The 21,327-nt window shown below is 49.5% G+C and overlaps 1 protein-coding gene across 3 annotated transcripts in view; it reads left to right on the top strand.

Annotated features, from left to right (window-relative positions):
• Prkcb (protein kinase C beta) overlaps positions 1 to 21,327 on the top strand; it is a 306,972-nt gene that overhangs the window by 111,314 nt on the left and 174,331 nt on the right. For all 3 annotated transcript variants that reach the window (XM_078024201.1, XM_021725544.3, XM_078024200.1), the window contains exon 3: positions 2,754 to 2,836. In XM_078024201.1, the coding sequence (XP_077880327.1) occupies positions 2,754 to 2,836 (83 nt within the window). The remainder of the gene's footprint in view (positions 1 to 2,753; positions 2,837 to 21,327) is intronic.

The raw sequence follows: 21,327 nt of genomic DNA, 5'->3' as shown, positions 1-21,327 counted from the left end.
TTGGGGGGATGTAAAATAAGACTTCAAACAAGATAACGATCAATTCCTGGGGGAATGACCTGGGGTTATCCAAACGTCCATTATCTTGAATTTATTTCCTAAATTTTAAGATCATTTCACTCAAAGTCCCAATCATTTTTTTTGGGGGGGGGGGATGCAGGGACGGTCTTAGTGCAATTCCAGTAAAAAATTTCCTCTGATTTTTTAAAAATCTTGATGAAACAAATTCTAAAGTTCTCTTGGAGAATAAGCATGCGGTGATAGCTAAGAAAGTGTTGAAAATCAGGATAATGAGAGAGGACTTCCCTGCCAAGATGCAGCCTATTACAGAGCTACTATAATTAAAGCCCCTATTGCCATACTTCAAGACAGATCAGTGGAAAAAACAGGAGGCCCAGAGACAGACTGCAGTGTGTGTAATTATTGAACTATAATAAAGTTGGCATTTGAGGTCTGTGGGAAAGGGATGAATTATTCAATCAAGGTGCTGGGACAATTGGTTACCTATTTTGAAGAAAAAAAAAAGGGCAAATTAGATTCTCATTTCGCATCAGGTTCCAAGACATTGGGGATGGATTAAAATGAAGAGGAAAAAGAATAATATTTATGTGACCTTAGTGCATGAAAGCTTTTGAAACATAGTATCCTTTGCTTAGTTTTTCCTCACAAGTTATATTGTGTATTTCTGTTCTGACTTCTAGCCTTGTTAACACACACATTGAAGCTTATAATGTCCTCTGTGTGGTTTTTTTCAATCCCTATCATCTCTCAAGGAATGGAAAACTCAGTGTTTCAATTTTATAGCACACTTTCTTCTTTTTTAGAGGGGGGGGGGTATCGGGGATTGAACTCAGGGGCACTCAACCACTGAGCCCCATCCCCAGCCCTATTGTGTATTTTATTTAGAGACAGGGTCTCACTGAGTTGCTTAGCACCTCACTGTGGCTGAGGCTGGCTTTGAACTCTCAATCCTCCTGCCTCAGCCTCCCGAGCTGCTGGGATGACAGGCCTGCGCCAACATGCCTGGCTCAATTTTATTCCCACATCTTATGACTTATGTTCTCTGTGTCTCTGTTTCATTAAATTTTATATGTATGGAAAGTATAAAAATGTAGAAAAGTTGACAGATTAATACAATGAATCCTCGTGTACATCACCCAGGTTCAATCAAATGACCTGTTAGAACCAATGTTTTTCATCAATAACCCTAACCCCAGCATACTGAATTATTTTAAATTAAAGTATTTTTAAAAGTATTTATTTTTTTAGTTATAGGTGGACACAATATCTTCATTTTATTTTTATGTGGGGCTGAGGATCGAACCCAGTGCCTCGTGCATGTGAGGCGAGCGCTCTTCCTCTGAGCCACAATCCCAGCCCCATGAATTAAAGTATTTTATCTACAAAGAGTTTAAGATGTATCCGCAGGGATAAGGATTCTGTTTTTTTAAAGCCACAATACCATGATTACACCAAATTTTTTCTATTTCCCTAATATCAATTATAATAATTCTCTACTATCTTTAAAAAAAATAGCCAATGTATCATTTCCCTGATTGCCTCATAATTTTTAAAACTATTTGTTTATGCAAATTAGGATTCCAAGAAGGTCCACCATATATTGCATTTAATGGATCTGTTTCTTTTATCTAACTGTCTATCTATCTATCTATCTATCTATCTATTTATCTATCTATCTATCTTTAGATGTTGATGGACCTTTATTTGATTGATTTATTTATATGTGGTGCTGAGAGTCGAACCCAGTGCCTCACACATGCTAGGCAAACACTCTATCACTGAACCACAACCCCAGACCAGATCTGTTTCTTAAATTTGTTTGAATATGTAAGTTTCTCCTCTGTTTCCTCCCTCTTGCAGTTTGTGGAAAAAAAACCCATATTGCTTTTGAACTTGCCCATATTCTGTTCCTTTTGTGTGAGTGCAGGATTGGAGGTTGGGCGATGGCTTCTGTGTGGTGTCATTGAACATGATTCCCCCGTGGCCTGTATTTTTTTGTAAATTTGCAGTTGCATTAAGAGGCCTGAACTGACACAGACTTGGTGACTTGGCTGAGTCCTTCCTAGATGGCGGGGTCAGTTTTTGTCGAGGCCGGTGGTAGCGTTTTGCAATTGCTGATGGTTGTCTGGATGCATTCTATCACTAGGGGCTAGCTTTCATGTACGCAGCAAGCACCTTAGAAAGGCTCTGAGCGGGTCCCGAAAGCTTGGTGCCCGTCCTCCTGGAACCAGGAGATTATAAAAGACAAAACTAAAAAACAGATTCAAACAAACAAACAAAAAATCACTTGTATTTTGCATGTATTGTCTGGCCACGCCTTCCTCTGACCCATCTCCAGATAGCAGAGCCACACCGTGGAGGCATTTAATGCTCGTAATTCCACTACGCACGCGTGGAACTAAACACAGTCTGCTTCATCCGCTGCCTGATTTAAGAAACAGTGTTGCATTTTCAGCCCATGGAAGTCTAGACCCTTTGAGGGATCCTCAGGTGACCGGAGCATATGTGATCTTTTGAGCCCCAGTTAACCCCAGTCAACACCAGGGCGCGAGGGGCAACCTGCGTCTACACGAGAGTTTACCATCCACAAAGGACAAAATGCAGAGCGTTCTTGTTTATTTTGGCGTGAGACCTTTTCCTGGGTGAAGTCCAAGTTTGACCATCTCTCCGCACCCTGGACCCCTCCGGCTCCTTCTTCCCAGCCTCTCACCCTGTCTTCTCCTCTTTTGCAGTTTGCTGCTTTGTCGTGCACAAGCGGTGTCATGAATTCGTCACATTCTCCTGCCCCGGCGCGGATAAGGGCCCAGCCTCTGATGTAAGTAATGCGCCTTGGTGGCTTTTTTTTGTGTCCCGAGGTGGCACGTTCTTCTGCATGAATGCTCGCGGTGTGCTTAGACGGACGGGTGGGGCTCTTGTCACTCTAAGGCCTTGGTGGCGACAGTCCTTACAGTGGGGGAAACCACGAACCAAAATGTATGGAGAGAGGCCTTGGCTGGACAGAGTTTCCCTGCTATGATTCTGCTAAACGTCTTTACCCTTGAAGCCGGGTACAGGGTGTGTGCAAGCTCTTCCTGGTTGGCCTCCTGGACAAGGTAGTTTGGGGGCAACCTTCAATGCACTTTATAGTTCTGAGTTCGGGGGGGTCTTGATATCGAGGACCAAGAATTAGGAGGAAATGAGTTAATCCCCCAACTGGGCACCACAAAGTCTGTTGGGAGGTCGGGAAGCTAGACAAAGACTCTTTGTTTGGATCCTCATGAACTTATTTTAATATGGATTAGAAAACCATATTTCATAGCGTTTTTATACTTACTGTAGGGATATGAAATTTCCTACCTCAGTAAAGGTTTTGGGGGTTCAGCAAATATGAGTCGATTGAAGGAAGATATTTAGCCAATGACAGGATGAGACGGATACGGCAAAAGTTTGGGTACAAAGTTTGTCCCAAGTTTGGGGTACTTGGTCGATTGCCGACACAATAGCAATTTCTAGATCTCACCCTCTTCTTTCCTTTGGGCAGAGTCTGCTTTTCATGCCAGAAATTGAAAATGTCTGAGACCTTGTGTTCCCAGAAACTGAGAATGTGTGCCCCAAACCTGCTGTTGGGACCTGAGGGGAAGGCTGGGGGAAGGCTTCCAGGAAAAAGTTTTCCTTTCTTTTAAGGAAGAGACATCCCTTCCTTTTACTTTCGGATATTTTTGTGTCAGGATGTGTGCTTCAGCGTTGTGGCAGCTCTTTTGGGTCCACAAGGGAGACACAGCGGGTTTCCTGAGCATGGCAGAGTGGAAGAGTTGAAGGAACAGGGGTCGCTGATGACACTGTTGAGCTGCTGAGTCCCTTCTGAGCCTTCTTATCCCCCAATCAAAGAGATGAGACGTTCTCCTTGGTCAAGTATCTTGGGGTATTCTTTTCTATGCAGCTAGAACTGCCTCATTGCCAGGGCTTTCTGCTGTTCAGTGAGGAACTGCATTCAGCATGCCCCATGCCCCACGCCTCACTCCTAATTCCCTTGTTTTCTGCTGCTTTCTAGAATTTTCCCCACTGGCTTAGTCTCAGGTCCTGTGATGCACAAAACTGACCGCTGACCTCGGATTGTCTGAAATGAGTGGTGATGACCTTCTGTCCCTGAATGTCCTGTTAGCCTCCTACCAGTGTTCCATGGCCATTTTGCTGAAACTCAGGGGGCATCTCTGTTGCTCTGTTCATGCGCACACCTGAGAGTCCGAGCTGCTGACCCTTCACCTGGAGAACAAGGTGCAGAACTCCACCCAACCTAGCACAGCCCCGCGCCCCTGCGGCTCTGTTGGCCGAGATGAAAGTTGGAACCGTTGGCCACGTTCTCTGCCCCCTACTCCCTGGCCCTTCGAGGGCTGTTTTTCTGCTGTTCCCTAGGAAACCAGGCGGGGCGGTGGGGGCGGGGGGTCTGGGGCGATGCCTGACCCCCTTACGCAGCTCTCAGATCAAACCAAGACCTGACGCCGAGGTGGTAGGCAAGGGGCGTCATTCCCATGTTCTGCCTCTCTCTGTCCGATGTATCTGTTGCCCGAGTCAGAAACTCAGTTCAGGCTGGATTTCATGAAAAGGGACATTTTTGGTCCCTGGAATGGAAAAGCCCGAGGACTGGCTTTAGGCACCGTACATCAAAAATAAAGTCCTCAGGATCCTCTTTCTCTGCTTCTCGGCTCAGCCTTCCTCGGGGTTGGTCTCATTTCCAGGAAGGCTTTGTGGCAGCAGGATGGCGCTCACACCTTTCGCCTTAGATCCTCTCTGCACTGCAACCCCAGGGCCGAGACCTAAGGTCTCAGTGGACCACAAGTCACGTGGAACCTGAACGATGGCTGAAGCCGATTGGCTACGCTGGCTTGGTCACGCGCTGCTGTGGTTTCGGAATGCTTTGTCGCCCTCCCCAAATTCATGGGTTGGCATCCTAGGCCCCAAGGTGATGGCATGAGGAGGTAGGGACCTTGGAATGAAATGAATGCCTTATTAAGAGGGACCCCAGAGAGATGCCTCACCCCTTCCACCCTGTGAGATAACGGCCAGAAAGCAGCTGTGGAACGAGGAGACGAGTCTGCCCGTGCCTTCCCCTTGGGCTTACCCTCCAGAACCTGGTATTTCCTCATTACCACCCGGTTTTTAGTATTTTGGTATTTCATTATCAGCGATCCCGGCTGAAGATTTTGTGTTCTGGGGGCTTTGCAATCGGGCCAGTTCCTCCGGAAGATGGCCTGGCTCCTCCGAGTCAGCCTGCGGTCTCTGGTGCCGTTTCTCTAAAGCCCAGGATCGACGGGTCCAGGAATCCAGGAATGGGGTGACATCGCTCTCCATCACCCCTGGTGACCTGTTAGCCATAGTTTTGCTGCCTCGTCCCACGGATTTATGCTCTGCCGGCCCTAGAGGTCGCAGCTGCGGCAGGAGAGCTGCTCGTCCCAGGGACTTGTGCGATGATTCTGTTGGAACTGGAAGTTAAGGCCACCAGCTGGCCACGTGGGGGGCCCCTCGTGCCTCGGTGTCAACAGGTCAGGAGAGAGGAATGGAGTTGGCTGGGGTGATTGCGCTGGACTCACCCTGGGAAGCCGGACTACTCCACAACAGAGCAAGAGAAGACCGCGTCTGGAATACAGGGCTCCCTTAGGGCGTCTCTTCGTACCGCGATTGGGGTCAACGGGCAACGACAGCAGCCCGGGCCCGCAGGGTTAAGGGGAGAAAGTTTGGGTCACCCTGCCCGGGGCTTGCTGAGAGCCAAAGGGAAACACATGGGAAGCAGGAAGTGGTTTTAAGTACCACTGATGACCCTGTGACCAGCTACAGCATAAAGACTGATTGGGAATTCTCTCTGAATTTTGTTATGGATCCATTTTGTATACATATATACACACACAAATATGAAGCAATCATCTTTGTTTTCTTCCCTGTCTTAGTCTCTTATCCTTGATCATATGATGCACTGATTTCCTATCAGTATTTCAGCACGGTGGATTTGACGTGTCGGTACTTACGATGCAGGATTTCCAGAGAAGAGAAACAGATGCTCGGGGACTTTAACCTCCTCTGGGGAAGGGATTGGTGTGTTTTTCAGTTGTGCAAGGTCTCGTTGTATTGACTCGGGTGGAATTACAGCCTTGTTGTTATTATTATTATTATTTTAATTTTGGAAATTTCAGTTGGGTTTGAAGGGATGGGGGAGGGTGCCGGGTGGAGCCAGGCTAGGCTGGTGCCGGTGAATTCCATGTGTCAACTTGACTGGGCTACGAGATGCCCAGATTGCTTTGAAAACCGTATTCTGAGGTCTATGAGGGTGTTCCCAGAAGGGATCAGTGTTTCAGAGGGTGGACTGAAGAAGGAAGATTGCCTTCACCAGTGTAGACGGGCATCCCTAGACTGTTGAGGGTCCAAATAGAACAGAAAGGTAGAAGAAGGAGGATCACCCTCTGTGTCAGAGCTGGGACACCCGTCTTGGCACACTTTAGATATCAGTGCCCTTGGTCCTTCACCCTTTAGAATTGGGCCAGGACTTAGGCCACTGGATCCTTTGCTCCTCACACCTCCTCACAGCCTCATAATCACTTGATAGATCCACCCCTGTACCCGTATCGACATCCCCCTCTATCCCAGGGGCTCTGTTTCTCTGGAGAACCCGGAGCCCACTCCTGGAGATGACAGTCCCGGACACCCACCCCATGGTTCGAGAGTAGGGACTAGACGGTGCCTCCAAGGAACACCGGAGAAGCAGTATTGTGTACGGGTTCCAACCCCAGACTGTGGAACCAGCCTTCTTGGGGCTTAAGCCTGCAGGACCTTGGGACAAATTCTTTAAATATCTTCTTGCCTTAGATTCTTAGCTGAAATGGGGGAGATAGTAGCTCTTACCTTATTAGCATTGCTGTGGGTGTCGAATGCATAAATATCGATGAAGGCCCGTTGGACAGGGTCTGGTATACAGATGTGATCCACACAGTGGTGAGAACAGTAGCGAATGCAGGTAGGACAGTCAGAAGGACAGGCCAGGAAGTCTGGAGGATGACAGGCTCTCTGTCTAGCACCTGGCTGTCCTTCTTAAGAGAGTGTGACTCCAGGTGCTAATACCCGCCCCCCTTTCCACTGCTTCAGGCCTGGGGACAGCAGGAGGCGCGCCCTGCAGCCAGCGTGCATGGGACTTGGCAGCCTCCCTGCAACGAGTCTATCTCTGGACGCCGTTCCAAGAAGGCCAGTTGGCACCAAGGGTGATGGATTGATTCAGACTCCCGAACTGGCTTGACTGAGTTCATTGACCTTTTTTTTCTGCCTGTAGTTGGAGGCATGATTAAGGATCTGGCCACACCTGCTTGGCCACCTGGCCAGCCTTTCTCTTGGCTGCTCCTGTGTTCGTGGAGGTCCAGAGCAGTGTCCTTTCCTACTGGGTGACCTTGGAGGAGCTGGCGTGCGGCAGGTTCATGGAGCCGGAATGTACAGCTCCATTCCGTGAAAAACGAAGGTGTTGGGTTCCAACCTTTATTCTCTGGCTATTCAGAGCCCACGCCTATAATCCCAGTGGCTTGGGAGGCTGAGGCAGGAGGACTGTGAGTTCAAAGCCAGCCTCTGCAAAAGTGAGGCCCTAAGCAACTCAGGGAGACCCTGTCTCTAAATAAAACACAAAATAGGGCTGGGGGGTGGGGCTCAGTGGTTGAGTGCCCCTGAGTTCGATACCTGGTAACCCCCCCTCCACCCAAAAAATAAATAAATAAAAGCCCATTTGGAGCCAGGATATACCCTGGATATTGGTAGAACTTCATGAAGTTGACGTCATTCTTCAAGTTGGCCCACATCATGGTTTATCGAGGCAACTGAGTGAACCAGGCACTGTCCCAGTGACCCTAGCTATGGACCCAATCTTTTAATGCCATTGGGGAGAGACATTATTATCTGTGGCATTCACCACCAGAAGATCTCACACATGGCGGAGTTCAGGGATGATGACTTCCCGTCATCCATAGGCAGCTTCCTGGTCATTGGTCTCATTGAGTTGGAAGAACTCAATTCTGTCTCTTGGGCCTCTGAGAAAGACTGAGTCTCTGGGACTTCCGTCGGCACTGTATAGGGACATTATGGGCTACCTGACACTCAGAATAGGGACCACAGACACAGCCTCCTGGGAGATCTCAGAGCTAGGAAGAGGGGAATGGCCTCCAAGGGCTGAGACCAGGGTGAGTCAAGTCTGGACACAGAGTTAGGGGTTCTTGTCTGGCCGGATCCAGAGCACCTCGCCCCGTGCACCAGAGCTGTCTTAGCCTCTGGGTCAGGTTTGCTAATGTCCAACTGGACCGAGCTAGTCAGTCTCAGGGCCAAGTCCAAGTTCAGATGGCAGAGACATAGAGTCCACTGCCTCAATGCATAAGGAAAATCTAGGGTGAATCTACTGGGTCTCCTGTTAACCCAAGGGCCACCACCAAACAGAATCCCCGAGGACCCTCACCCTGGACTTCTTAAAAGATCCGCAGACGGCCTCATCCAGGGAGGTGAGCGCCCCTCCCTGGTTCCCTGCCCCAGGTCCCCAGCTGGATCAGCCACCTCGGGCTACACATGGGTACTGTGGCCTCTTATTGGCCATGTCCAGGGTGGTTAAGACAGACTTGCTTTTAAGGACTGATTCGCTCAGGTACACCTTAGGGGAATTGGAGCTTGTCTTTTCATTTCTCTGTGCCTCTGTGTCTTCGTTACAACGTATCAGTACAGCGATAATTAAAAAAAAAAAAACATTTACAATGAAAATAAAAAGAGTTAACAAGCAAACAAACGACCCACAGATTGACAGCAAAAGGAAGTCCCACGTGGAACGCGGGGCTCAGCGCCCACGGGCAGCCAAGGGCGTTGCCACGGCGCCACCTTCTCCCTTATCAAGGAAGGATCCATAGTTTCCACCTTCTCTGTCATCAAAGAAGGATCCATGCATCTACCTAGCTCTACCCAGAGCGCGCCCGAGCGGGTCATGACTGTGTCCATTTCTATCAATCACTTTGCACAGAATCTCTAATTCAGGGATGCGTGGCTGAGACAAGAACCCAGACTTTGGAGCCAGAAAACCTGGGCGTCAGGTTTCAACTCTGCCATGAACTGCCCCAGTGTCCTTGGGAAAATAATTTAAATTCTGTGATCACCCGTTGATCGATTTAAAAATGGGCAAAATGAGACCGAAATCATAGGCTTTTTTGTGTGTGTTCACGAAGGGCCACTCCTGGAATGGTACCGGGCATCCAGAAGGCGCTCAATAAATGGCTTTAAAATCATTATTAATATACGGAGGCATCTCCTCCTGCTCAAGAAAGGATGCAGGCTACTTTCTGGCCGCCAGGGAATGAGAGCTAATAATAATAGCTCACCGCATTGATCCCGGGCTCTGCGTCCATCAGCACAAAAGGGCAGAGGGACTCTGGTTGACTTGTCTAAAAAAAAAGACACTTTCTTCAATATTTTATGGTTTCAGAAATCACTTGTGATCTAAACATTATTAAACCCCATCATTTTCAACCTAAGTATGACAATTCTAGGAATCTCTGCTAAGTCATTATTTAAGGATATGCATCTACTTAGCCGGATTGACCTTCTTCTATGGCGTCGGTATTTATAGTCACAAAAATCTGGAAATGACTCAAGTGACTGCCGATTAGGGTTTATACAAGTGGAAATATATCCGTGCGATGAAACGCTTTGCCGGGATTAAATGTCCCATGGTCTGGGGTGATGGGAAAGTTCTTGGCTGGGACGGTTGCTCGACAGCATCTGCGCTCTTCAAAAACCCATCAGACTCCCTGCTTAAAACCTGTCCATCACTGTAGGGAAATTATAGCTTCATGAAGAGTCACAGTGATTAAAATGTCTTCGGCCTGGGGGAGATATGGTCGATATATATTGCTAAATGTCAAAGAGCAGACAGCAGAATATTAGCTATGGCATCCAAAATACACGTAGGCAGATGTGGATTTGGTGTCGACATAGCTTACATACAGATATGATAAATGGTGGCATAAAGGTGTATTAAGAATTGTAATGCAGATAATAATAATTATTATTATTTGTGTGTCTTGACCTCAAGTCTCCTGAGGCCCTGGAGAAGGAGGGTGGGTTGCAGCTGTGCCAGGCCAAGGCCCCACCCATGTCCTGCTCCGCATGAGTGACACACAGGAAGATCATGTCCCTCCTCAGGGCAGAGGCTGACCCCCTCCTGCATGGTGTTCAGGCTTCCTGGCTCAGAAGCAGCAGCCCCCATGACTTGTGTCCAGTAGTGACCTTTCAGACCTCCTAGCTCCTTCCAGGACCGAAGCAAGTCAGGACTGAACATCTCTCTTGGCGTCACCGTCTCCTGATCTGAAAGCCCCCTCTGTATCTCTTCGTAGTGGTGACTCCATCCAAACCCGTTCGTGCATCCTTCTTCCTCGTGTATCTGTTTTCTGTCTACATCTGAAAGGGCTGACATCACATCCTCTTCGCAAAACTCTTCAGTCTGTGGCTTCTGCGTTCATAGCAAAGGGGCTCAGTAGCAGAGGGGCCCGTTATCCAATGCCAAACGGAGGCTTTAGGAGGGAGAGGCGTGGGTGGAGGTACCTTGGCAGAGGGTGGGCCTGTCCAGCTCAGAGGTTTGCTGTCACCAAATGTCCCAGTTAGCCCAAGGACTGCTGTAAGGTTATTTTGTGTTTAATGGGATGAAGGCCATCCGTGCGGGAGAAGGAAGAACAGCCCAAGTGGAGCAACTGCTTTGTGGGTGATGTTGACTCTCCATCCTGAGAGAGACAAGCTCCATGGCCGGGCATGACACAGAGGGCGTGTCTGGGAATGTGGGTTTCCACCACAGGGAATCTCCTCCTTGCCGATAGGTTGCATGCAACAGAAACTGCCTTTGGGTTAACTCAAATTAGAAAGGAATTCGCTGGAAAAGATACGGTGTACCTCCGGGAGCTGAAAGAAATCTTGAACAACCAGACCAACTCCATCTGATTTAGATTCCTTTAACCCTAAATTCAGATTCTGAAAGGAGAGAGATTATTTGGTCAAGCTCAAGTGACCTAATCAACCCTTGATTGGGCTTTTAAAAAGTGTGCATCTAAACACAGTGGACTTTTCAAAGGGGAATTGAGACAGCTGTTATGGAGAAAAAGAAAACAGAGAGGATGCTCTGAGCAAACCCAAGCATGTATCCTGGGCACTGTTTTGCAGATCACAGGCTGGCGGAATGTCTAGTGATTCATTGGATCAATATCTGGAAAGGTTACCATATTGGTCTAGGGAATCTGCATTTTTAAGAGTTCTCGGGTATTTCTGATGGGTACCCGGGTTTGAATTCCAGGTTCACTGCTGACTGGCTAAATAATCTCGGGCCAGTTACCGAACCTTTCTACCTCAGCTTCCTCATCTGGGAAAAGAAGACAAAAGAGCACCCCTATTTCACAGACGAGCCGTTTCATGGTCAAGCCTTCCCACAGCTCTGGCTCCTTGGACATGCTGATTAATATTCTCACCCCTGGTCCTTTTGAGTCTTAGATTGTGAGTTTTGGGAGTCCTGACTTATTTTGGCCTTGAGGGCCTCCGTCTTCCTTTCCACCAAATGGAAATACCGAGGCATCTCCCATGTGTCCGGTGGGAGAAGGGTCCATCGGTGACCAATGCAAGTCTGTGACGGCCAAGGGCGTGCCACACACTTCTGCTCCCCTTTGTCCTGGGCCGACAACTTTTGAAGCGCACGGCCAGCTGGTAAAGGTCAGAATGAATGGCTTCTAAACGGCCCTTCGTCCCTCACTGTCACCAAGACACAGCGCTTCGTGCCATGGAGGAAGAAGTGACTCCAAGGTGCCAAAGGAACCGAGAACAGGAAACCCACCATTGTTCCTGTGCAGAGCGGGGAGCTGCAGAGATTTGAATGAGCCTGAGACACCCTCTCTTAGGAATTATTTTGACTTCTCCTGGTTGGGGGTCAGGACCAGACTCACCGTCTGATAAAGGAAAATTTCCCACAAAACCCCCGCCTCTGAGCTAGCAGGCCTGGGGGGAAATGCAGAAATCAGAGGGCAGATGGCCCTGGAGGCAGGCACCCTGGACCGATGTGCAAGGCCCTGGTTCGGGAGTCCAGGGGCTGCATTTCTAGTCTTTCTGTTTGATAGTTTTCATTCCCAAAGGCTCCTCCACCTCCAGGGGTCTGGGATTGTAGGATTTCCAAATATTCTTTCATTTAAAAAAGTACTGTCGGAGAGCCAGCATCCATAGATATAACTCTGTCATAAGCAGTTTACACGCAATGACTCTCTATTCTTCCCTACACCTTACGAGGTAGTGCTAAAGGCAGGTCGGTCAGGGAACCTGCCCGGATCCCTGCTGGCCAGGTCCAGCTGCCTGCCTGAGTGAGAAAGAGCCGAATGGTATAAAAAGGGAAGACGGATGTTTCTGCGGTTTGATCCGACTAGGGAGAAGCAGCCAGGTGGTTTCCTTCCCAGTCTTCCAGAAGCTCTTACAACTTATAGAAACAGGAGCCAGGAGACAGACCCAGGCAGCTGTGGCGAGCCAGAGAACTTGTGGGGCTTCAGCCTCCCTGGGGTGCAGTCTGGCCAGAGGGAGGCGCCGCAGTTTTTCTATGCACAACGCGAGGAAGTTCAGGGTACGGAAAAGCAGTTACCAGGAGGCTGCTTTTCATTTTAAAGGGACTCTGTTTCACCAGATCCCTGTTCTCACCCCTCACTTCACAGACGAGGAAACGGAGGCGCTCAGACTTGTCCAAGGTCACATAACCCGTAAGGAAGCCCACTTCTAAACATCGGCAGCCTGGCCCTCATTTCTGGGTTCTTACCTAGTCACCCAGCACCCTACAACCTGCACAAAAGCAGCGAACAGAGGTGGGCACCCCTTTTCTCTGAGCACTCTCTCTTTTTGAATATTCTCCCCCCAAAACTCTAGGACCCTGCAGCCTGCACCCCATTTGGTCTAGATGCAGGGGAGCCTCTCCCAAGCTGGACCAATCAGATTCCTGCCTCTAGGGATTTAGAATTGGAAATCAAAGTGGCTGGCTTTAGTGAGGGCTGCTCACATGGTTTTTTTTTTTTTTTTGAAAACTATTGTTATGTGAAAAATACTTTGTAAAACAACTATCATAGCCAGCCATGGTGCCCCACTCCCCATCACGGTAACGACTACCCAGGTGACCGATCGTTTGCCGGTATCCCACCCTCCAAGGGCAATTCTTATTTTACTTTGGAAAGAACACCTCCCTGAGACCTACCCTCTTACTGAACTCGCGAGCGCACAGGATGTTCTTGTTGGCGGTAGGTACCTGGTTGCCCAGAAGATCTCTAGAGCTCATTCATCTTACTTGATTGGCGACTGCCCACTTCTCCCTCCTTCCTGCCCCTAGTGACAGTCCTTGCATCCCCTGAGTCTATGCAGGTCACTTTAGATGCTTCTCCTAAATGTCAGCAGGCAGCGTTTGTCAAGGGTCTGGCTTAACATAATGTCCTCAAGGCAATCGTGTCCTTTCGCTTTGTGGAATTTCCTGGTGAATTTTACTGGGGATTGAACTCAGGGGCACTCAACCACGGAGCCCCATCCCCAGCCCTATTTCGTATTTTATTTAGAGACAGGGTCTCACCGAGTTGCTTAGTGCCTCGGTTTTGCTGAGGCTGGCTTTGAACTCTTGATCCTCCTGCCTCAGCCTCCGGAGCCCCTGGGATTACAAATAGGCGCCACCATGTCTGGCGGTAGTTCCACTTTTTTAATGTTTTGTGGAACCTCCTTGTGTTTTGTGGGCTCGGGACTCGATTACCCAATTCTCCAAAAAGCATGCAAATGACCAACAGATATATGAAAAAGAGTGCTCAGCATTGCTTTATCACCAGGGAAATGCAAATCGAACCCACAATGAGATCTCACCTCATGCCTAATCAGAAAAACAGTATTTTTTAAAAAACCTAAAAGACAACAGGTGCTGATGAGGACGTGGAGAAATTGGAACCTTTGCACACGGTTGGTGCAAATACAAAAATGGTCCAGCCACTATGGCAACGGCTTCCCTGCCTTTGAACTCTGTGTAAATAAAATGACCCTGTCTGGTGCCCAGGACTTTCCTCTGTGCTCTGCGGTGGCTGCGTGACTTTGAAAGGACACAGAGCATCCAGTTCATCAGAATGGCCACCTTCTAGCCAGCACGGACTGGGCAAGTGAGCAAAGGAGCCACGTTGTGATTGCAGGGGTGTCCCAATGGCCCGTGCACATGCTCAAAAGCTGTCACTCAGCTCTTTAAAGGAACAAGGTCCAGATTTTCCAACTTTTCCAAAGATGTTTTTCTTTTCTTTTTGCACTGGGGATTGAACTCAGAGGGTGCTTAACCTCTGAGCCACATCCCCTGCCCTTTTTTTTGTTTTGTTTTTTTGTTTTGAGACAGGGTCTCCCTGAGTTGCTGAGGGCTGGCTTTGAACTCTGGATCCTCCTGTCTCAGCCTCCTGAGCCGCTGGGATGACAGGCGTGTGCCACCACGCCCTGCACTGGTGGACTAGATTTTTGGACTAGATTCATCAGGGGACCTCGGGTTTACAACTTGTGCATATGCAGGACTCTCAGTGGGAGGTCTCTCTTCTTTTGGGGACGGAAAGGAAATGTAAATGCAGCCAGATCGGCCTTCTTTGGGAAGGGAAGAGACAGCAACCGTGCAAAGCCAGGAGCTTAAAGGAAGGCAGAGGCCTTTTTGTCTCTTGGAGGTCTAAGGGGGCCGGGTTACGCCCACTTCCCAAACCTTGCGCCCAGCTCGGATTAGGAGCCCATAGCGACAGCGCCCCCTGCTGTCTCAAGCGCTCTCCTGCTGTCCAGTGGGATCTGCAGGCGGGTCCTGCAGTCAGTCACCTGCTTCTCTCTCTGAGGCTCAGGGAAGAGGTCCTTCTGCATTCTGAGTCTGCTGTTAGGAAGGACAGCCCAGGCACCCACCGGGACTCACCTTCGCTTCCTGCACTCGGTCAACTACTCCCCCAATCAGACCGTCCCCCTCTAACTTTGTATTTTTTTAAATTGGAAGTGGGGCGAGAACCAGGCTAGGGTGTCCTTCCCTGCACCCCAGACTCACGATTCCTCTATGTCGAAAATAGTTCAAGAGTTTCTGGCATTTGTTTGGCTCCCTTCCCTGATCTTGGACTGAAATAGACTTTTCTCTTATTTTTAAACAATACCTTCTGGTACTTTTCCTGGTGGTTTGGGGTGGAGGGCAGAGTGAAGTCTACGGGTTTCAAGTTGGGGTGCTGCACATGAACCAAGAGCATGGGCTTTGGGACCAGCCGTATCTTGATGCTGTCATCTCCTAGCTGTGTGCTTTGGATGAGTCACTTAACCTCTCTGTTCCTCTGTTTGTTCACTTACAGGATGAGGCTTATAATACATCTACTTCTTAGAAGTATTGTGAGTATTAAATAAGTTAATATATGCAAGGAGCTTAGTGTCTGGCATGGCCTATAAATAGTTGCCTGACCCAGATCTACTTTTGCCATCCATCCGGGCCTTTAGGTCCCCTTAGCTCTGCATCTCAGATCTTCCTTGTGAAACTTTGCCTTTGATCCTTTTCTCCCCTTAACTGTAAATCTCCCTCATTCCTCGGGGCAGTGGTCAATTTCCCGGGTCTCTTCCCATGTGTTCTCAGACTTACCTTCATCCTCATCTTCTCTCTGCTGCCAAATCTGACTGAATAGTAATTATACCTCCTGAATCATGATTCTAGCCAACACTTACATAGCACTTATTACATGCCAGGTGCTGTTCTAAGTGATTTGCATACATAGCTTGTATATTCCTTATCCAAAATGCTTGGAACCAAGAATGTTTAAAATTTCTGATTTTTTTTTTAATTTGGAACATTTGCATGTACCTAATGAGATATCTTAGGGACGGAACCCAAATCTCAACACAAAACTCATTTATGTGATACCCATAGGCGAAAGGTAATTGTATACAACATTTTGGGTGCACCTGTGTCTGGGCTGTGACCTGTTGCCTGAGGTCAGGTTTGGAGTTTTCATTGTGCAAGTTTTGAGGCTCCAAACGTTCTGGATTTTTGAGCATTTGGAGTTTTCAGACGAGGGGTGCTCAGCTGCACTAACTTACTTAATCAGAGCTTTTTAACAAAGTCCTGGTGTCTGAGCCCATGAATGAGTCACAGTGTCAGCTGATCTTAAAGTGCACCCAGGGCTGAGAGCCCCGGGGAAGCATGCCCATCCACTAGGCCACAGCTCAAGCTTGACTTCTGGCCTCCCTAATGAAGTCACTTCCTCATACGGGGTACGCAGAGCCCCACACGCCTCTCCTTGATGTCACACACCAGACAGGTGACTTTACACTTACAGTCAGCCTTCCGCATCTGCAGGTCTCCCATCTCTGGATTCAGCCAACCGTGGGTTGAAAATCTTTGCGGGGAAAAAAAAATAGTTGCATCTGTATTGAGCAAGTACCACTTTTTAAAAAAATTTAAATCCTTGTCATTATTCCTTAACCAGTACAGTACGACAACTAGGGGTATAACATTTACATTATATGAAGTATTAAAAGTCATCTAGAGCCGGGTGCAGGGTCGCAGGCTTGTAATTCCAGCAGCTCGGGAGGCTGAGGCAGGAGGATCCAAAGTTCAAAGCCAGCCTCAGCAACCCAGTGAGACCCTGTCTCTAAATAAAATACACAAAATAGGACTGGGGATGTGGCTCAGTGGTGGAGTGCCCCTGAGTTCAATCCCCGGGTACCTAAAAAACAAAGTGATCTAGAGATGATGCAGAGTGGGCCAGGGGATGTGCCTACATTGTAGGCAAATACTACCCCTTTTTCTATCAGGGACTTGAGCACCCAAAGACTTCAGTATCTGCAGGATCCTAGAACCAATCCCTGGTGAGTACCAAGGGACAGCTATATTCACAGGGGGACAAAGAGCTCCGATTCTGTTCCCAGAATCATTCACCGTGTGACCTTGGACAACTTCCTTGACCTTTCTGGGCCTCAGTTTTCTCCCCTCTTAAACGGGGATAACAAACTTATTCCTCATGGCCACCGAGGATTGACTGGGATAATGTCAGGCAAAGCCCTTTGCCAGGGAGCGCTGTCTGCTACGAGAATAATGATGACATTGATCATGCCCACCTGCAGGAGGGATGTGGGGTCAGAGTCTGCAGTCTGATCAGCCCACACCTGGCCCAGGGCCGGGCACTTCATCGCCCTGTCCCTTGAACCTCAGAGTGGCCCCCTGGTCTCCGTTCTGTAAAGGAGGAAGGGTGGGACGAGGCTTGCAGAGTCTTGTGGCTGTCACCTCCTGGTGGGGATCCTGAGGCTCCCAGCCTGCGGGGGGCTTGCTGGGTCCAGTCTCCAGCGCAGCAGTGGCCGATGGCCACCTGCTTCCCCACGCCCTTGGCAATGACAGGAGGTGCCTGTCCCTCACACACTCGCCTACCTTCCCCCCACCCCTGTCCTCCTGAGGCTCAGACTCGGCTGTGCCGAGCACCTGGGCTGCAGAGGGGGCCGTGTGCACCGGGGGTCGCGCTGACAGTGTCCCCACGGGCTCTAGGTCTGGCGCTTGGGCCACCCCCCCCAGCCGCCCAGCCACGTGCTCAGGGGCGGGGGCGGGGAGCCGAGGGGACTGGCTGCGGGTTTGGGGGTGACGCAGGGTTTATTTATAGCCCGAGAGTGTGATCCCCCGAAACCCTCTCCTGTCCTGGGGCGGGGAGCGCGCCGCGGCCCCCACAGGCAGAGGCACGCAGTTTCTCTGAACAGCGCGGGGTCCACTGAGACCCTCGGAACTCGCCGGCTCCCTTTCGGGGAATTCCCAGCTCAACCCCTTTGTTTTCTGAAGGGGGAACTGAGATCAGACCAGGGAAGTGACTTGCCCCAGGTCACAGATGTCATTTTTATTTTAGGCTGATATGTATTGATTGGGTACTTGGTGCCGGTTACTAAGCGCAACATGAATTCTGTTAGAAAGCAGGAACATTTACCTCTTAGATTCAACCAACAATGTGCCTGGCACGGTGCTGAGCCCTTGACAGATACTAACCCATTAAATTGTCATCATCCTATGAGGGTTCAGTGCGACTTTTATTATTATTATTTGCATTTTAAGGGTGAGGACACCTGGGCACAGAGAGGTTAGGAAACCTGTCCCAAGGTCACACAGCTGGGAATTCATTGAGTTGGGAGCCATTCCCAGACAGTCTAGCCTCACAGGGCAACCTACTATATGCTCTAGTGTCTCTTCACAGGACAATTCCTCCTGTCCATTTTGCAGATGAGAAAACTAAGGCTTGCTAAAGGGCAAATCCTTTGAACAGAGTTGCCCTACTGGGAAGTGACGGGGCTGGGAGGGAATTGGCACAGGAAATCGAGACCCAAGTCCCAAACATGGGACCGTGTCTGGAGTTGCTTGGGAGACATCCCAGTGCAGCAGACACAGGGAAGACCTGGTGGGTAAAAATTAATAATAGTAACAGCTGGGATTCATGGAGCGTCTGCTGTGTGCCAGGCAACCCCAGTGAAGACTGCAGGCGGTTCCCTCCCCTGGCAACCCTAGGAAATAAAAATTGTTATCCCTGTTACATAAGAAACATAGACAGCCTGAAGTATAGACAGGCTGAGCAACGCGACCGGCGGGGACAGAGCTGGGACCTGGCAGAGCTGGTGGCTGAGTCCAGGCGGCCCAGAGCCTCACCTTCTGAAGACCCTACGGAGCCCTCTCTGGGCGGTGCCCTAAGTCCCCCGCCAGGCTGAGAGTCCCCTGAGCAGTGGTGGGCGTCACCCCTGCCAGACCAGGCACAGCGTCGGAGCTGGATCTTCAGGTCCAGGGCTTGACGCTTTGAAGCTTCTCCGGGTGGGGGCTGCCTGCACCTGGAACCTTCCAGAAGAATCTTACCAGCCAGCTCCGGAGGGCCGTGGAGGAGGCGGACTCCCGCTTTGACCCCAGAGGAGCCTGCGCCACTCTCTGCAGCCTGGGAGATGGACGCAGCTGTGTGTCCCTGGTGGCCCTTGGTTACCCTGGTTGACCTTGGGATCAGGCAGGAGTTTCAAACTCAGATGCACAAAGGGGCTGCGCAGTAACCACGAAGAGCTGCAAGTTGCTATCCCTTATCCAAAAAGCTTTCCGCTTGAAATGTTTGGATTTCAAACTTTTCTTTTTTTTCCTGATTGTGGAAAATTTGCATATATATAAAGAGATACATTGGGGCTAGAAGCCACTTCTAAATATAAATATAAAGCCATTTATGCTTCCTATATACCAAATACACATAGATAAGGGTAATTTTTTGTGGGGGGGGGGTTACTGGGGATTGAACTCAGGGGCACTCTACCACTGAGCCTCATCCCCAGCCCTGTTTTGTATTTTATCTAGAGCCAGGGTCTCACTGAGCTGCTTAGCACTTTGCTTTCGCTGAGGCTGGCCTTGAACTCATGATCCTCCTGCCTCAGCCTCCCAAGCTGCTGGGATGACAGGCATGGGCCACCGCGCCTGGCTAACTAAGGGTAACTTAATGTCATTTTTAAAAGCACCTGTGTGTTGACTGAGGACCGTCCACCCGAGGTCAGAAGTGTGGAGTTTCCCGCTTGTGGTATCATGTTGGTGCTCAAAGAGTTTCAGAGTTTGCAGCATTTTCCGATTTGGGGACTTGGGATGCTCCATGTGGATGTGCCTCATGTGAAGGTCACGGCCATGGGGACAGCTGGCCCAGTGTCACCCCAGGTCTTAAACAGTGTTCTGCGGGTTTCCTTATCAACGTCCTGCTCACCTGGCTGGGAGCCCCACCCGGGGCCTGTGTGGCCATGGCCGGGCGGGAAGCGCGTCTCTGGACGGGGTTTCACGTGAGCCATGGAGGGAGGCGTCGCCAGGTGGAGACCCACTGGCCCGGCTGGTCAATTGAGATCCTTCGTGGAAAACACGGGCAGAAAAGCCTGGCTTGGGAGAGACTAGGTTAATGTGACCCATGGCCATTTCGATCAGGGAATCCAGGGAAAATGATCAAGACCCCCTCCTGAGTATTTTAACTAACATCTGATTATAAAATAAACGCACAAATGATTCTTCTGTATCTAACGATTTAACAATGCTGATTCCATGTGAATTTTTTCCTCCTCATCGCCCCCCCATCGCCTCCCTCCCCCTCCCCTGCCCCTCCTGCCAGCCCTGGCAGGACGTCGCCCACAGCGGAACCCTAGCTCAGTGCCTGAGCTTACTTAGCTGTAGCACCCGGCTCTGCTCAGTGCCTTATAGTGGACGGCGAGGAAAAAAACCAAGAAAAATGTAAAAGCAGGCGGTAAGGCTGGGGGAGGGGCTGGCGGGTTTGGGGGGTGCGTGTTTTTAGATACTAAAGTGTCACAAACCTATAGCATATTAAAATAGTATGGTATGGAGGCAGGAATAGAGGGATCAGCGGAGCATTAAAAACGACCAAGGATGCCTAAGAAATGGGTGTACGGATGGGCAGGGGAAAGGGAGATGGCATGCCTGTGTGGTTACGACGGGCTAAACAGTAAGGAGTGAGTGTCCTTCCCCAGAGCTCGAGCTGAGATGAATTTCAAAGGCAACAATGAGGTCAATGTGAAAAAAAATGAAATCACCAAAAGACTAGAGGAAAATATTGGGAAAGGCTTGCAAATATGACAGCAGAGACAGAGACCTTACAGGAGAAGGGGGAGATGGGGTTTGACCGAGACTGGGGGTGCACACACACATATTATGTGTGATCATCAAGCAAACCAAAAGGCCCACAGAAACGTGGAGAAACACGTCCTGCGTCGATCCCAGGTGAGTAGTTCATATCTTTAATTAACACAGAGGGAAGCTTCTGACAAGTGACCGGAAAGAAACCAACTTTACCAGACGCAAAGGACTCGGCCAAAGGAGGGGAAAGGAATGGTGACAATGACCGGGTGAAGTGTTCATTTTTTGCTGTGACTGTTGGGCAGTCTCCATGCCCGGGGTCTTCCTGAGCCCTCTCATTAACCCAGGAATTAGGTATTGTCATCATCTCCCCATTAGATCACTTGCCCCCGGGTCAAAAAGCTAATAATGACGCAGCCAGGAGGGAAGTTTGAACGTGGCTGTTAATTCACCCTGAATGTTGCCTACAGTTTTCTGTAACCCAGGAAATCCTATTCAAGATGCTGCCAGCGCTGACAACGATAGACACTTGTCACTGAAGTGGAACGATCACTTATTTGCCAGGGGGAAGAGGTTAGCAGAAGGCGGCGTCTTGAATGGATGAAGCACCCCCACCTGGGGGGGGGCCACATAAGCTCTTTTATGTGGCCTCATGGGTTCTGTTCATTCTCTCCTGCAGGAACAAACCT

Source organism: Ictidomys tridecemlineatus, chromosome 10, assembly GCF_052094955.1.
Source record: "Ictidomys tridecemlineatus isolate mIctTri1 chromosome 10, mIctTri1.hap1, whole genome shotgun sequence".
Taxonomy (NCBI): domain Eukaryota; kingdom Metazoa; phylum Chordata; class Mammalia; order Rodentia; family Sciuridae; genus Ictidomys; species Ictidomys tridecemlineatus.
The sequence above is the reverse complement of the archived record's forward strand: the minus strand, read 5'-3'. Positions and strand labels throughout refer to the sequence as shown.